The sequence below is a fragment of the Palaemon carinicauda genome, chromosome 27, assembly GCF_036898095.1.
Source record: "Palaemon carinicauda isolate YSFRI2023 chromosome 27, ASM3689809v2, whole genome shotgun sequence".
NCBI lineage: Eukaryota > Metazoa > Arthropoda > Malacostraca > Decapoda > Palaemonidae > Palaemon > Palaemon carinicauda.
In genome coordinates, this window is record NC_090751.1 from 71,366,409 (window position 1) to 71,385,337 (window position 18,929).

General features: G+C 36.2%; 1 protein-coding gene across 1 annotated transcript; it reads right to left on the reverse strand.

Annotated features, from left to right (window-relative positions):
- Positions 1 to 828: 828 nt before the first annotated feature.
- Positions 829 to 1,587, reverse strand: LOC137620955 (protein FAM200C-like). The gene has a single exon (XM_068351397.1). It carries the CDS (start codon positions 1,585 to 1,587, stop codon positions 829 to 831), a length of 759 nt encoding a protein of 252 aa, XP_068207498.1.
- Between the last annotated feature and the right edge of the window lie 17,342 nt (positions 1,588 to 18,929).

The window sequence follows — 18,929 nt, forward strand, 5'->3', positions numbered from 1 at the left end:
CCTTCATAGTTGGAAATATATATATACTGTATATAGGTAAATTAAATAAAGAGGAAAATAAAAAGAAAGGTACACCTAAATATATCAGCCTATATTTCAAATTCAAAACAAGTACATACAGTATTGTATTAGTACACAATATGAACCATGCATCATTTTCACATAGAACTACTGTGTTCAAAGAACAAAATCAACAAAATATGAACTTCAAACAAAAACAAAAGCATAATGAATACTTATTACAAATCAATGTGAATTTTGCTGTTGCCTTTCAGAGACAATTTCAGAAATACGCAGCTTAACCTTGGCAAGTGCCACTCTCATAATTTTCGCAACAAAGTCTGTTTATTTTATTCGTTTTTATGTCTACCATCCTCCTAAAGGAATTCTTGCAAAGATATGTTTTAACAAACGGTGTAAGTATCTCGAGGGCTTTCTTAGCAATAACAGGGTACGCTATAATTTGATGACACCAAAATGTTGAGAGTGTTGTTGTTGTGAAGAATTGCAGTTGAACCTAGCTCCGGTGCAGTTCAATGATTTCGTCGAGGTATTCATCATTGTCACCTGCTGTCGCAACACTAAACGTGAATGGCTGTTTCACCCATGCTGGATATGACTCTCTGATGGGGAAGTATCCATCGACAGACTTTGCAAGCTCATCTAAGTGCATGACAATTGGTTGCTTCACGTCCCCAGGTACAGAAATTTCTCTGATACCGGAAACGTCTCCGACTTTACTTACACAGTCATCCAGCATGGGAAAGTTTGCAAAGTTATTATTCTCCGTTTGTCGTTTCCATAACGGTAGCTTTTTTTGAAAAGCCTTCAGGTTTTCTTTGGCTTCGATGATGTTGACTCCATCGCCCTGCATCTGTTGATTGAGGTGATTGAGAGCACCGAAGATATCGGCATGTATGCCAAAATGAGAATAAATTCAAAATTTGAGAAGTAATCTACACGATAATGTTGGTGCTTTTGTAAATACATGGCTAATTCCACACGCATGGCAAAAACACGATTCAGCACTTTTCCCCGGGATAACCACTGAAAATTAGAATGGTACATAAGCACCTCGAATTCAGAGTCAATTTCATTACCCAACTCTTTGAAGATGTGGTGCTTCAGAGCACTATTTCGCACATAGTTCACACATTCAACTACAGTTTTTAATACTTCTGCCAGTTTTGGAGGCAAGGTTTTTACTGCCAATGCATGTTTGTGCAGAACACAGTGCGTAACAATGATGTGTGATGCATCGGCTTTTACCAGCGCACCGAAAACAGAGTTCCGTCCCAGCATGGCTGGAGCACCATCTGAACAAACTGTGGAAACCATATCCCACGAAAAATCGTTATCTCTGAAAAAATCATCCACAAGTTTCTTCATGTCAGCTGCCTTAGTTGCTGTTGTGAGAGGTTTATAAAATAAAAAGTCTTCCTTTATCATGTCGTCTTTCACATAATGTACAAACATAACGAGCTTGCTTAGGCTGCAGACATCGGTGCTCTTGTCGAGTTGGAGGGCGAATTTTGCTGGGCTTGAAATCAGATCTGCAACTACTTGAGCCAAGATGTCACGACTCATGTCATCTATTCTGCTGCAGATGGTGTCATTTGAAAGAGGAATTTAGGGCAACTCCTTTTCAGCAGCTCTTCCCAGCATGATATTCGACATCTTTAACGCAGCTGGTTTTACAAGTGTTCACCAATGGTGTGTGGTTTAAGTTGTTTTGCAATAAGGTACGCAACTTCGTATGATGCTGTTAAGACCGGTTTATCGATGGGTACAAAGCTGAGAACAGGTAGAGTACCCTTTCCATCGAATCTGGCTTTCTTCACCCTGAATTCAGCAAGTGTTGTGTTCTTATATTTACCATCTCCATGTAGCTTTAGGAAGTGCTCCCTTAGTTTTGCCAGTGCAAGGCTAGAATTGCTGAACTTGGCATTGCAAATCATGCACAGGGGACTCTGACTCCTATCATGTTCCGTTATACATGTGAAACCATACTGTATGTATTCGCCTGACCACTTCCTTTTTTTTGTTCAACATAGTTTGTATCAAAGGGTTGTACTATTAAAAGGGAAATTACAAATGACGTACGCTCATGACTGACACAAGTCGACTGATGGGCGCTCCGAATTGCCTGCAGCGTAGATAGCCTATTGCTGATGTACACGTATCATATGAGTGTGGTGAACCCAACAGTTACACACACACACACACACCTGCAATTTCCTTATGACATGTAGTACAGACTATTCTATAGTTTTAATTTAATGAAATAATTATCATTCTATAGTTTTGATAAGTGCATAAACACCCTCACAGAATGACACACTCATGCTGCATACATACATACATACATACTATATACATACATATATATTTACATACGTACATACATGTATACATATATTTTTCAGACCTACATATTGTATATATATATATATATATATATATATATATATATATATATATATATATATATATATATATATATATATATATATATATACAGTATAACTTCTTTACCTATTGAAATAATTATTATCTCTCTCTCTCTCTCTCTCTCTCTCTCTCTCTCTCTCTCTCTCTCTCTCTCTCTCTCTCTCTCTCTCTCTCATTCTAAGGCTAGTGTAAGGATATTATTACAACTTTCTCCCCATGTGAAATATGCTAACAACCATAATTGCTAATTTAATTTTCAACAGTGTATAAGACAGGAGCTGCCTTGAGTGCGCCAATGGGCATTTTGCTATGACCTTCAATCTTGGGGTGTGTTACCTCCGCCGAAGCCGAGTCTGCCTCACCAAACCTCTGGGGTTCAATCGAACACAGATTAAGAGTAACCCAATCCTTTCTACAGAAGTTTGTCCCATAGGGAAAAGATCTCACATGGCTCTGGATGGCCTCACCAGGTGGGAAGTGGTTTATTTCTATCCAGTGTTCTAGGCGGTAAGTTGCTGACTCTATAGAGTCAAGGTTAGTGGTGATTATGAAGCTCTTGTGGAATTTTAATCTTTGTCTAACATCCCCCGTGGTCATAAAGCAGGTGTCTTTCATTATTCTACTGTTTATATTTTTGGGTCTTTGAATGGGCTGTTCGGCAGATGTCCGCTGGTGCTGTAGCTGAAAATCTATAGAGTACTGGAGGGGTTGTTGATTGAGTTCAGCATCAACTATATGGGAAGGACACGACCTTTCCAAGACTGGTGAGCAGTATTCGGCAGTGTAGTTGAGTGTCAGAGCTGTTTGTCTTATAGTTTGAAGATTTGTTCCCCAATTTGAATAGGCAAGTTTGCTAAGGAGGTTATTTCTGGTAGCTACCATCTTTACTTTCCTGACATGCTTCCTAAAAGATAGTGTTTGGTCTAATATAACACCTAAATAGACAGGGAAGCTATCATTCTTCAGTTTCTTATCATTCCATGAGATGTTTAACTCCCTTTTTGCCTGGTAGTTTTTACAATGGAAAAAATATACCTGTTTTGTCTGGGTTGACATTTAGGAAGTGCTGCTTAAAGTATTTATTAGGATCTTTAAAAGCATCTGATAATTTGGTCTCAATGGTGGTAAACAAATCTGACTGGGTGGCTAGCCTTTGAGGGCCCATCATGACGGTATGAATTAACTATTGTTTTACGGACTAAGCAGTGAAAGGGTCTATCAAGTTTAGGTGATTTTCGTGGAACTCAAAAAGAGCCACAGGCCTCTGTTGGGGTTCCATATTGTATGTTGTGTGTACTCTTGAGACTCTATTGTAGTAGAGAGGGAAACTCTAACTTCATAAATGTCTGTTTTTATGATCTAAGTGCATAGCAACAGAGAGAATACAAAAACTACAATTACAAGTAACAGCTAGATATGAAAATATCACTGACATCAATGGCTCAATTTTTCCAGATCAGCAAACTATACATTTTTGCCATGTTACAGGTGAGAGACATTAATATTCCATGTTTGATAATATATATAGAGATGCTCATTAGTTGTACATAAACAGTCACTATAACATCATATATATATGAGTAAGCTATAACTTGATATTTATGGCATCTCTTCGTGTACCCACAGCTTCTTTCTTCCTCATGCTCATACTTTTATACCCTCAAGTCTTTGAGAACGACATAGGGTCACTGGGTCTCAATAAAGAACCATAGGGAAAAGATGGGTAAAGATAACCCTAAAACCTGCCACCAGACGAAGAAAATGACGATTTCTCCACTTAGCATCTTCACTAGGGAAAAGGACCTTATTGTCCCTAAATCTACAAAAATCCAAGACTAACCCAACCTTGCCCAAGCGGATCAATGATTTGAACTTGCTGTCTGATACTTAACTTGGGTCGGGATGGGCATGCTGGTTGTACCAAGTCTTAACCTACATGTCATGGGTAGCAGTTAGGAGGCTGGAGTCCTTGGTTTTAGCCTGCCATTCCTTTCAGAAAAACTGAGGGTAGGCATGGCCTGTGTGCGGACAATTTTTCGAAAAACAATTATTTGAAAGACAATTGTTCGAAAACTTTTTTTTTTTCAAAAACCAATTATTCGAAAATAGTTGTTCGAATGTGTATTTGTCAGAATCTACAATTAACTGAATTGCAAGATATTTGAATAAGCAATATTTTGAAATTTATGTTGTTCGAATCCATAGCATACTTTACTTAACCAGATAGGAGAATAGGATTAATGTGAAATTTATTAAAGTTTTATTGACACACCTTTGCACCTTTATGTCAAATGGAAAAAAACCTTTTAAAAGCAATTAAAAATCAACACTAATATAAAAAAGGAGATCAGACATTTTATTACATCCTAAGATTATGGGCTACTGTACGAAGATACTTGATCTCGTCTTGATATTCTTCAAAGTTGCACTTTCTTTATATTTCCGGGTGCTTCTTTCACATTCTTCACCTCTATATAATGTTGCAATTTTAATTTCATTGAGAGATTGTTCTCTTATAAATGCGTCGATGAACATCCATAATGATGAGTGAGCAGCGCCCACTTTCCGAGAAAACGCTCGATGCCAACCTTCAATCGAATTATTTGTCTTTGAGAGATTATTCTTAACTCTTTCAAAGCAAGACCAAATATTTATATCAAACAAAGGTGAATGACGAGTATTTCGTCTACCTGGTCGACCAAGTCACGTATCTTCAAAATAATCTATTACCGGAAGTAATTCAGGTGAAGGTAACTCCTGTTTTACTGATTTTTAAAAGTTTCATGTATAGTTGAAAGTTGTTCAAACAGTAGGGACGGTTTTGAAAGTACCATCGCTGGACACGAAGTTAAAACATCAAGATTTACCAGATTCAAAAAGAAGAAAATCTTCAGTCTTGAAAGTCTTCATGTATTCTATTGAAAACACTATTTCTTTCCTATGACTGGGTGTAGATAGCCCACAATTTTCTTGCGAGTGAACTTTTCTAACTGAGCGCTTAATACTGTTTACAGTTGACAATCCTTGATCTCCAGATTCATTAATATCCGATGATGCATTTTAAATTATATAATGAGGGGAGTCACGTGTACCATTTGCGTGCTATTTAAGTTTTTCCATAAATTTTCGCCCTTCTATTTCAGTTGGATCACCTAAATGGTTATGTTCTTTAGAGATAGAAACATCTTTTACTGTTACAGCAAGACATTTACAGTAATTTGGAAATTTATGGCACTTCCATGTTTTATATTGTATTTGCTTGTCTTTAACAAATAAATGTCCGTTCATTACTAACATGGGCTTTCCTTTTTCACTCTTAACGAACTCAGCCATTATAGGGTTTAAGAAATTTCTACTTAATAGGGAAGCGTCCAAAATAACAGTGAGAATTTTAACGTTTATTTTCCAAAGAAGAATTTGTTTAAGGTTCATTTTTATTTTTATTTTCTTTTATAAATAAATGTATTTCAGAAAAACACTGCAATTGAGATGTTTCCCATTTAACTACTCATTCGATTATTAATGTTTATTTTCAAAAGCAGGGTTTATTTACGGTTCATTTTTTATAAATGTACTTAAAAGACAAACAATGCAATTGAGTCGCTTCTCATATAACTATTCATTCGCTTATAAACCGCAAAAATAATAAATTCTTACTCTTACTCAACAAATCGCTGTAACTCATGAATTCGAACAATATTAATTTCGAAAAATTGCTTATTGGAATATCTTGTAATTCGATCAATTGCAAATTCGAACAATTACACATTCGAACAATTGTTTTGCGAATAATTGGTTTTCGAAAAAAAGTTTTTCGAACAATTGTCTTTCAAATAATAGTTTTTTGAATAATCATCAGCAAATGGGCATGTACACAAGAACTAGGAGGATGACTATTAATGTTGCCAGAGGGTGCTGATGTCAAGATGCTTGATGGACTTCATGGTAGTCTTGGCATGACCGTTTGATTGCAGGTAATGTGGTTAGGACACCTCGTATCAAATTTCCCTTTGCTCTTTGCATTCTTGGAACTCCTTGATGGAGAACTGTGGACCTTCATAAGTTCTAAGGTGGAGAGGGACACCAATATCCTGGATGAAGCAATAGATCCTATTGGTTTTGAAGGCGGTAGTATCACCTTTTCAGGGAATGATGGTAGGCAACCCTGTGAGCCAGTCAATAACAACAAGGAAGGACTTTCCTGCAACAACAAAGAAGTTGCATCAGAGAGACGCGAAGGCTCTTGTAGAAGTGTAATCAGTCATAAATGGTTCCTGCTGGTAACTTGGTTGGAATACTTGCCATCGCTCACGAGCTCAAAGAACACTGGCGATACCAGAGTTGATGTCAAGCCAGAAAATTACCTGTCTTGCTTAACATTTCATTGCTTCCACACTTCTGTGGCTATCGTGTAGATGAGACAAGGTTCGTTGGGAGATGGTGGCCGGAACTTCTACTATTGCACTATACAATGCACATATCATTCTAGGCTCTTTGATCACCCATCAAAACTACCATCTCACTTCCTTCACCCTCTGTTTAGTCATTTTCATAATTTTGTTTATGTAATATCCAAGCACAGAATACAAGATATAATGTATATACCCATTGTAAGCACTACAAAAATCTTAAGGAAAAATAACTATTCTCCCTCCTTGTTATGTTCAACTATCATACACGATGTAGATTATGCAAATCTACTCAAAAAGATTACCAAACAATGGCAAAACTATAACAGCAAATGAAAATGATAGCCAGCAAACATAAAATATAACTATTTGTGAGATTTAACATAAGTAGTTACAGCATTCCACAAGATCCACAGAAATGCTCACGGCATACCATAATTAAATAAGAACTTTATATGAATTACGATGAAGTACAGTAGGTCTTAAGTTGACTTCCCAAACTTCTATGCAGCGAGGGACAGATGACGATGCTTAGTTTCAGATACAAAAGGTTATGCAGGATCACAGCTCCTGATGATGAAGAGATGAATTTTTTTAACTTTTTTATTTTTCTTCAAGATACGCTATCATAGTGCATAGTCATTATGTTTCAGAGTCACAGAGGGTGTCGCTGAAAAATATCTACAAACACCAGCGGTGTATTATTTTACTCTCCCTCCTCTCGCTCAGCACATGTCCTTTATATACGGGGAACCAATACTCCCGAATGTTCCTGATAGACGAGAAGCGCCAGGACTGGCATTATGCAACATGACGCCACGCAACAGCCCCATTCTCGAATCATCTTGTAGATCTCACCCATCAGACGGCTGGTGCCAAAGTAGAATCTAGAATTCTAGTAGAAGAACACAGCGATATCTTCGAGTTACAATTACCTACATATATAATAAAATTAACGGTTTTACTTTTACATTAACATACATGAAAAAATAAGTTCTTTTCACATGTTTTGTATTACAATATACATAAATTTAACGTACATATAACTTCTGAAACAACTCTATTACAGTTCCCTCACCATGGTGTGGACTTTCATTTCCTATGATTTCTCAAGTACCTCCTTTCGCCACTTTTTTTTTTTACTTAATGAGGGAAATGCTATCTCCACTATCTAGCAGTACCAGCATTCCATGTCTTTTTACTATAACCCTGACTGCTAGTGATCCAAGCTTCTATTTAGGACCAAGGATGATGGTAAGGAAGGAGGGATTTTCTCCCTTCAGGGTCTCATACCTCAGCTACTAGTTCAATGCTGAAGGTGCTGGGGATCACTGAGGGAGCCTCTACTCAAGTGGAGGGGGGGGGGGGGGCAACAAGTTGGGGTCCTGGTGCCACCAATACTTAATCAATCATTGCATTAACTCTTAGGGGTATGACACAGACTTACGGCTCTATTCCCCAACTCGTACTGTACTCCTCCCATGAGGTATGGTAGGTTTGGTTATCATTGTTCCTTTTCCCTTTTTGTTAAACATTCATGAGTGACATGGCCTAGGTCTTGGTATAAGTGGTACTGTCTAGGATCAGGAGCAGGGCACATGGCATGTAAGTACCTTATCCCTCCACAATCGTAATAATTTCCCAGCCCCTCTTCCATGACCACTTCCTTGAATTGTTCTATATATTTACCTCCACCAAGGAGGTATTGCAATCAAGTCGGTTTATTTACTTGTGCGTCTGTGGACATTTGTCTGTGGACAGGATTATGTCAAAGCTACTCAACGGATTTGACGAAATTTTCACCATAGATAGATATCAGTTTATGGATGTCTCCATTAAAGTTTGGAGATGAGTCAGATCTGGATCCAAATTCTAGATCCGGATCTGTATTTTTCACCATTTTAAGGATAACGTCAAAAGTACATGACAGATTTTGACGAACTTTTCCCCACAGATAGATTTTAGGTCATGGACGACCCCATTAAATTTTGGAGATGATCCGAATCCAGATCTTGGTTCTAGATTATTTAATTAATTGTTATCCATTTCTCTGTGGACAGGATTATGTCTCAACTATTCTATGGAATTTGACAAAATTTTCACCACAGAGAGACATTAGGTCATAACGACCCCATTACATTTTGGAGATGATCCAAATCCGGATTCTAGATACGGATTTGCACTTTCTGCCATTTTAAAGGTAACGTAATACTACTCGAAGGATTTTGACAAAATTTTCACCACATGTAGATCTTAGGTCATGGACGTTCCCATTAAATTTTGGAGATGATCTGGATCCGGGTCCGGATTCTAGATTCGGATTTGCATTTTTCACCGTTTTAAAGATAACGTCAAAACAAATTGATGGATTTTGACGAAATTTCCACCACAGATAGATCTTAGGCCATGGACAATTCCATTATCCTTTGGCAGAGGTCAGAAATCTCTGATTGCTCTTGTCTGGGGTCCTGGTATATTAACCCCTATTTCCCATCTATTCCTCCATTTTGCTAAACACAGTGTATACTAGGCATTTCAACTCTTGAAGAAGGTCATATTTATTTGCAAGCAGCCCATTAAATGTTCTTTTGACATTCTGCTTTTTCCTGAGACTATCAACAATCCAACCCCTATTGGAAGAAAAACTTTCTACAGTTCGGTAAATTCTTCTTGCAAAGGAAACTATTGATTTCCCTAACAAATGCTTATCACATTCTCTTCTGTCTCATTTTTGGGCTGGGGATAACCTAAATAGTAAATGCCTATGCCCTAAAGATTTATCCCAATTAGCCATGATATCACTTTGGTCAATGCAGAACCCGACATTTTCCCCCTGGCTTGGATTATTTGTTTATAATTGGAATAAGTGAATCCGGCTTTATTTAGGTCCATAAACACTTCTATTCATTAAAACAATTGCTTTGATCAACTATCATGAAAGTGTAATACCTAGTTGCATAGGATAGTGAGTTTCATTATTAAACTTGTTGCATTTGCATTTGCATTCAGGTCTTTCCTTGATCTTACATCTGTTGCACCACTTAGAGTTTGCTTGTAGTTAATTTTCATTCTCAACTGTTAGGATATTTTTCTCAAATATTGTATCTTATCTGTAGATAATCATTTAATGCCACCTTTTGTCACAATGGCTTAATATTTTCCTTCCACAAAGACTACTGGTTGCTCCTTGGGCATTGCGACTCTCTTGCCGAGACTTTACACTATCTTTAATCTTTTCGATAATCCCACTGACCTGACAATACCAGACTAGTATAGGATCTTTTCACTTAAATACGAATTAGTGATCTTGACACAAAAAGTTACAATAGAGAACTCTTAACATCTCGTTAACTGAACCCCTCGACGAAGGTAAGGATGCATGAAACTTCAAAAATTTACAACACCATAAGCCTGGTCTATCAACTGTCAAGATGTGTATATACTTTACACACACACACACATATATATATATATATATATATATATATATATATACATATACACACATATATACATACATATATATACATATACACACATATATACATACATATATATATACATATATACATATATATATATATATATATATATATATATATATATATATATATATATATATGCTATATATATATATATACACACACACATACATATATGTTCATATATAAACATAAATATATTTATGTATGTATATATATATATATATATATATATATATTGATGTACAAGGCTTCAAGAATTTACACGCCATAAGCATGTTCTCTCAACTGCTAATATATATATCATCATCATCTCCTCCTACCGCTATTGATGCAAAGGGCCTCGGTTAGGTTTCACAAGTCGTCTCTATCTTGAGCTTTTAATTCGATACTTCTCTATTCATCATCTCTTACTTCACGATTCATAGTCCTCAGCCATGTAAGCCTGGGTCTTCCAACTCTTCTAGTACCTTTTGGAGCCCAGCTAAATGTTTGGTGAACTAATCTCTCTTAGGGAGTGCGAAGAGGATGTCCAAACCATCTCCAACTACCCTTCATCATGATCCCATCCACATATGGCACTTGAGTAATCTCTCCTATTGTTTCATTTCTAATAGTGTACTATAATTTTTTTAATTCTCAATATCCTTCTGAGGGCTTTGTTCTCAAATCTACCAAATCTATTGGAGATTAATTCATTGTCATACCCTGACTCGTGTCCATATAGTAACACCGATCTCACTAAACAGATATAGTCTGATTTTTATGTTATTTCAAGTGATTTGATTTCCAAATTTTAATTAACCTAACCATGGACTGATTTTTTTTTTTTTAATCTTTCACTAAACTGCATTAGGGATCATAGTTCCTAGATACTTAAATGGTTCTACCTTATTAATCCTTTCTCCTTCCAGTGATATTTCAACTTCCACTGCACAAGCTATTTTCATCATCTCTGTCTTTCTTCTATTGATCTTCAGCTCAACCTCGTGTGATATTTCATGCATTCTAGGTTTTTTAATTTCCTATTAAGTATCCTTCTCCACCATCTCCGACTGTTCTACGTATTACAAAACCCATGAGGAGGATAAACAACTTAGGTGACAACACATTCCCTTGGAGTAAGACTTCATTAACATTTACTTTGGCCTTGCTATGCTTATGAACACTTAATCAGATTCACATATCTAAGAGGAATTCCAGGACTCTATCAAATCTTTTTTCATAGCCCACAAATGCCATCAAATGTGGATTCTATATTCTAGGCATTGCTGTACATGACTCAAAATGGAAACTTGGTCAGTACACTTTTTATCTTTTTGAAATCCTACTTTTCATCAATATTCCTCCACCATCTCTTAAGAATAAACATATATATATATATTCATAACAACTGACGTACCTGTCAGGTGTACATGATAGTGTATGGCCGGCCTAAGTGTGATGCTTATGTAATTATTGTAATCAGCCAAAATAATCTTGCAAGTATTCTGGGGGTCACTTCATTTTCAGCAAGAATCATCTTAGCAGTTATTCCATTGTATCCAGGGACTTCCCTTCTCTTAAGTCATTTAATGATAGCTTTTACTTCAAACACACTAAATTCATTCATGGGTACATCAAGGTCTTCATTAGCTTCAGGTACATCAATAAAATTTTTCCCTTCGTATCTCCTATCAAACGTTGTCTTTCTTCATCTTCTGTTATGATATAAGATCCATTTCTCTTTTTGATGGATATATGCCTCTTTTTATTTGCCACAGTAGAGATTTCATTAATAATTCTATGAGCGATTCTTACACCATAGACACTACCTTAATTCATAGCTTTATCAGTAGTCAGGGTCCAAAACTAAAAATTCCATTGGGGTGGTAGTTTTTCTGCCAAAATTATGAAATTTTCTATCTTGGGAGATTTTGACATGACAAATCCATTGCAACATGGTGCCAAAGCGAAAAATGAACAGAAATGGCTCAAAATGGCGTCCATTTAAAGATGGCCGCCATTTCGTACCATTTCTGCGAAGATAACAATATTTTGTCCATTTCATTGTACAAAATTATCTGTTTTTACTGTTTGGGACTAAACGAGTCTATTTCAAGTAATTTTATTGATTTTATGAATTTGTGTAGTCTTAAATTCAAGATGGCCACTAAATTGTATACGTTAACATTGCCCTTTATTTTTTGAATTTCTACATTTTTTGTTTAAATATTCACAAAATCAAACTGATTATTCATTTTACAGGACAACGTTTATGATGTTTTCATATAAATTATATTAGTATAGATAGTTTGGGGTAATAATATGTTCTCATTTCAGCAATAGGTTGTGAAATAACTGCATCGTAGAAGTATAATAACTAGGGATATGGCGTCATCGGCCAAGCGCCCAGCACGGTTTGATTATGAGCAGAAGTGCTTTGTTTGTCAAAATGATAAGAAGGACCCAAAGACAAAGTTTAGGAAAAATAAGCCTGTTTCTGATGTTACAAATATTCAAGACATAAAATCACAATGTGAACTCTGGAAAAACAAGGTAGAGAGGCCAGCCTGCATAACAGCAGCGTTGGCTATACTAGATGATATCTTTCAGGAAACTGATCATCCCAAGCTAGTATGGCACCGTGAATGTAGGCCTAATTTCATGAGCAAACTTAAACTCGACCGTTTTTCTGATAATGCAGACGCTACTGATATGGACATGGGTGGTTTGGATAATTCTGGAAGAGTATTCCTTAGAAGTCAGGCCAAAACTTACATAAAGGGCACTCACTGTGTGTTATGTTGTTCTGGGGTAGAAAGTGGTGAGCTGTCATGTGCCAGAACATTCAGTATGCACGAAAAGTTACAAAACATTGCTATGGGTGATTTTGAACTTATGGCAAGATTGGAATCTGCTCGGGATGCTATAGCTGGTGATGTCCTTTATCACTCACTATGTTTACGTAATCGAGCTCGTGTAACAGTATGCAGTGAGGAAAGTAGCATAAGCCAAGCTTCTCATAACGCTATATTCAATCAACTGAAACTGGAAATTCAATGGCGCACGTGTCGGGGTCAAGCAGTTTTAGTATCTGAATGCTGGAGTCGATTTCAAGATCATCAATAAAGATGTAGCTCCTCCCCACATTGAAGAGTCATTATTAGAAAGTGAATCTAAAGGCCAGGAAGAGGTGAAAAGGTTTATGAAGGAAAGGCTTGTTCGCGCTATTGGACAGTCTAAACCAAGTGTACTATTCAGTGCTGCAATGAAGAAAATGAAAAGTCCCACTTTTTCTAACTTATTTGAAGTGGACCAAACAGGCTCTCAGCAAAATAAAGTTGTAAATGCAAACAGAGGTGTGCTACAGCGTCTCTGTGTAGCATATGAAGCTGGAAGGCCAGTAGATCTGCAACATATCGCAAAGCATGAAATGATGTCTGTCCCCATTGCACTGTTTTATACAGATAAGACCATGAGGAAAGGAAACAAGTCAGATCTAGTCAACAACATTTGTGAAACTGCAAAAGTTCAGCCTTCCCAAATTGTTCCCCAAATAGACCCCACTTCTTCACAGCATGTTGTTGATGGGATGGCGTATGTCTACAGGGTTTCAACTAAATCGATTAGTACATTCGGAGAATTTGCTACAGAGTACTGCAAGGGGGTATATAAGTTTCCAAGCACAAGGATAGACATTGTGATGGACCGCTATGATGGAACTTCCATCAAAGATGACACACGAAGTGCTAGGGCCTCTAAATCCAAAGACAAACAAGGAAAAAGAAAACAAAAACGCAAAGCGGTGCCAAAAGTAATTTCCCCAGAAGTAAACCTGCCTCAAGGTGACAACTCCAAAAGCTTTTTGAGCATAAATGATAACAAGATTGCTCTGCAGCAGCTCCTTGGTGATACTCTCATCAAAAATGCACCTCAAGATAAGATTATTGTTGTCTCTGGGGCATTTGAAGACCCCATGGATGTCCGTTCATCCTCTTTGGGCATACAGTTAGATAGCATGGAGTCTGACCATGAGGAAGCAGATACCCGTATGGTATTAAGCATAGTCAATTCAACCGCGGAACATATTGTGGTAGTGTCACAGGATACTGATGTATTTGTGATTCTTCTTGCCAACTACAAACATTTTGGAAATAGGAAAGTGTATTTACAGCAGCAGATTGGAAAAGAACAAAAGATCACAGACATCAAATTTGTGGTAGAAGGAATCATAAGCCAAGGCATGGATCCTATATCTATCCCCCTTCTTCACTCTTTAACTGGATGTGATACCACGAGTTATATATATGGCATTGGCAAATCAACTGCATGGAATACTTTTAAGGATTTCCACAATCTTCTGGACAATACTAACCTTAAAAGCCCATCTGAAATTGACTACAAGCACGTTGAAGTCTTCATGTGCAGATTGTACAAAGACAACCAGTCATCATCGTTGGACGCCATGCGAGTTAAGAGTATATTGACTACCAATCGCCCAGAAGAAATATCCCCTACTAGTGATGCAGCTCGGCTGCACATCTCTCGTGCCTTCCTTCAAGCGCATGTATGGCAAAATGCTACTGAGCCTGTACTTGAAATGAAAACAAATGCTCTGATCTCCGTGGGGTTCAACTTAGATAGTGAGAAACAGAAATTGATACCAGTTATGATGACAAATCATCCCATTCCAGACGCTGTCATTGAAATGGTGTCATGTAATTGTAAAACTGGCTGCCAATCAAACAAGTGCAGTTGTTTCAAATCTAAACTTCAATGTACAATCCTTTGTCATAAGAGATCCAAAGAAGACCAGCCATGCATAAATAATTTTGTCTAGTTTGTTTTAGCAGTTGTGGACAGTTTAAAAAATTAGCAAATGTTTTATGTTAAAAGTGAATTAAGTTTTAACTTTTGAGCCTGTGTGCACTTTTGTTTAAGTTTATCATCAGTTGCACCTGCATTAGCCGCCCGCAGCTAGACTACTTTTTGATACCTAGTTCAACATAATATCGTATCCCATGTGAAGTAGTACCAGTTACAATAAAATATATTCATTACATATAACTATATGTTATTAAAAACTACTAATTGTGATGCTGCAATCTGTGTAACATTGTTCAAAATCAGTACTGATGTTTCCATATCATTTGTGAAAAATTGCAATCAATGGAGACAATTCCGTAAATTACAGAGATAGTCTAAACCCTCTGTTTTGGCGGCCATCTTGGATTTAAGGCAACAAGAATGTGTTCATTCAATTAAATCATTAAAAATGAACTCACTGAGGTATACATATTAAGTGTAGATCACTTTGTTCAGTCAAACTGACAAAATATGTTTATCTATACAGATATTACACGAAATGGCAGCCATCTTGAAACAGATGCCATTTTGATCCATTTCCGGTCATTTCTCGCTTTGGCACCATGCTGCAATGGATTTATCATATCAAAATACCCCTAGATATGAATTTTCATAATTTTGGCAGGAAAACTACCACCCCCAATTAAAAAATCACTTTTATGAGATTTGGAACCTGACTACAGCCTCATCTGTTTTTCACTTTAAATATTCTCTCCAGTTATTCCTAGCTTTTCTTTTGACCCCACTATCAATACTGGAATATATATACATGCACACACACGCATATATATATATATATATATATATATATATATATATATCTATATGTGTGTGTGCGTGTATACACACACATGCACACACACACACATATATATATATATATATATATATATATATATATATATATATATATATATATATATATTCTTATGAAGCTGATCTAGCATTAGAGTAAATATTTTATTCACGTACTTTATTTGTGTATTTACGAGATATATAACCAGCTCGTAAGGTGAGTTCCCTCTCATAGGTTTAAGTAATGCTTGTAAACTACATAATACTTTCGTCATTCATGTAATTGTATTTTCATTCAATTCAGTATATGTAAATTTATACCATTTTTAAGAATGAAATTTTTGTTCCACATATTTTGTTACGAAGTCTTTGTAATCTCGTTTAGGTATGCTGTATGAACACGAGGGATTACGTAATTTTTATGTTTCCACGTGGTTAGAAAGTGCATGAAGATTCTTGAATTAGATTTACTCTTTTTTTATTGTAACAAGAGGTAGGTGGGTGGAGTTAGCTGTGAGAGAGTTGCCTAGCAAGCAAGACTAGTAGCCCCTTCTTCAAATTACTACGCTGGCAACATTACACCACTAGACCATGCCCACCACACTGGAAGGTTCTGGAATAACTAAGTCACTATATTTAGCCTCCAGGAATGCATAAGCAGCAGAAGAAACCCAGCCTATCCCTTCGAAAGAGCCAAAGTTCGCCAGCCATCTCTCCTGTCAAGTGCGAATATTGTTTTACTGTCAAGCGTGATTAGCGATTTCTATCCAACATATATCGTGTATAGTTTGTTCAAATATCTATGAAAGTATTGAATGCTGATTCAAGTGTAGTGTGTTAATGTAAGTATAGTTTAACATAAATTATTGTAACCAGCCCTGAGAGATTTAGGTTGAACAGTGAAGTGTATCTATTTTGCTTAACAATTCCCAGGCGGGCAATTTCCATATGGAAAACTTCCATGCGGAAAACTGCCAGTATGGGCAATTGCCAGGCGGACATTTGTCACCCAGACAATTGCCCTTGGTTCGAAAATGGTATAGATAAAATCAAGGAAATGTTTGAATTATAGTTATGGTTTTTGGAATTGTTTTCTGAGCGCTTCATTCAGAATTACAGTTTACTTGTATTTTGATCATAACTTAGTTACATAATTTCGTTATTTGTTTGAAAACATAATACATAATATGAAAAAAAGTAAAGCAAAAGCATAACAATTGGTATAGAAAAACTTGTATATCTATGATGTTATACTTAATTCCAAAAATATATTGGTAATAAGACATGTTTTAATCCTATTAGGCTATATAACTTAAGAAAATATGTAAGTTATAAGCAATGGAACGTAGAAAGGTAACTGTCCACTGGCGACAAACATCTTGTAACTAACGAGCTTGTAGATGAATTATTAGAGGCAACATCTTTTAGCTTTACAGCAGTACTCTTGGCATCTACTATACTTTTAAGTGCTTCATGATTACGTTTGTAAATAATTTTTATCAACTCGTAGTTTTCAGTGTTTGATTTTGTGTATACTCGTGCTTTGCATGAGTTTGGTTTCCTTTTTGCAAACTCCCAGAAAATTACAGATGTATCACTATTGTATCCTTAACGTGGTGAGAAGGTTTCTACATGGTCATGGTAAGCAAAGCTATAATAGTCAGAGACACCCATATTAGGTTGGTTTGCTCTAAGTGATCAAACAAAAGTCTCCCACCATTACCAATTCGCAGTGGCTAGCGTGGTGATGAAAGCTGGCCAAACCGCAGACATGAATAAGGCCGTCTCTGAGACCTTTGTTTTGCTGTGGACTAGAAACAGCTGCATTGGTTATTGTTGTTATACTGCAGACAATCAACTATAATATCTTTGCATGTTCACTTCTAATGGTAGAAACCATTGCTAAGGGATGTGGAAGTGTAAAATACCATTCATGGAAATCTTAAAGTACTAAAGTGTTGCCTAGGCTCACGATTAGGCTTTTGGGCTGAAACACTTAACTGAATAATAACTAAACGAGCAATTTCGTATAATAACACTTACTCTGATTCGACTAAAATTTCTAAACAAGGATTTTGCTTAGGACCAGTTATTTGAACTACAGATATCAAAACAAGTAATTTGTGAATCAGCGTTTATGAGGAATAATTTTTTATAAGAAACAAATTAATTAAGCATGGAAATTGTCCGCCTGGAAGTTGTCCGACTGTCTATTGTGCATGGCACTGGTACTGGCAACTGTCCGGATGGATATTGTCAGCTTGGCCATAGTCCGGCTTGCAATTATCCTAGAACTGTTACATATATGTAACTTTCAGTATTGTATATTCATTTGAGTGTTAAATTTTTATCAATTATCAAAATTAAATAATTTCATAAAATCAATTTCCAGTGAAACAAGTGATTGTATATTTATTTTTTCTCAGTTTAAGGTTTAATTCAGATATACTTCGAGTGATTTAATTTTGGTGTTAATTCTTATGTATTAGTGTTAACTTTTTATAGAATAAATTTATTTTTGTAAAGTGTGTATTATTTTGATCATCAAGATTTTCTATCAGTGCTTTGCTCGTAATCCCTGATTATGAACCGAACCGAAGTAAGAAGTTGGTTTAGAATAATTCACTTAACTAATTACTCAGTTTTGTTTTGAGTATTACGTAAGAGACCCTTGGATATTCAGTGTTCATATATATTGCCGTCGGGGAGTTGCGCATTATTCTCAGAGCTCGGGTATAATTTTCAAGTGTAACAGACCTATGTAATATAAACAGGTGAGTTTGGAGCTCGGGAGTTTATGTAATTCTCCAGCTGTAATAATATGTATATATATATATATATATATATATATATATATATATATATATATAGTGGCTCTATGCGAGAAATCTATTTGATAACTTGTAAATATGCAAGTGGAAAATGACTCTGAGGTACTGTTTGT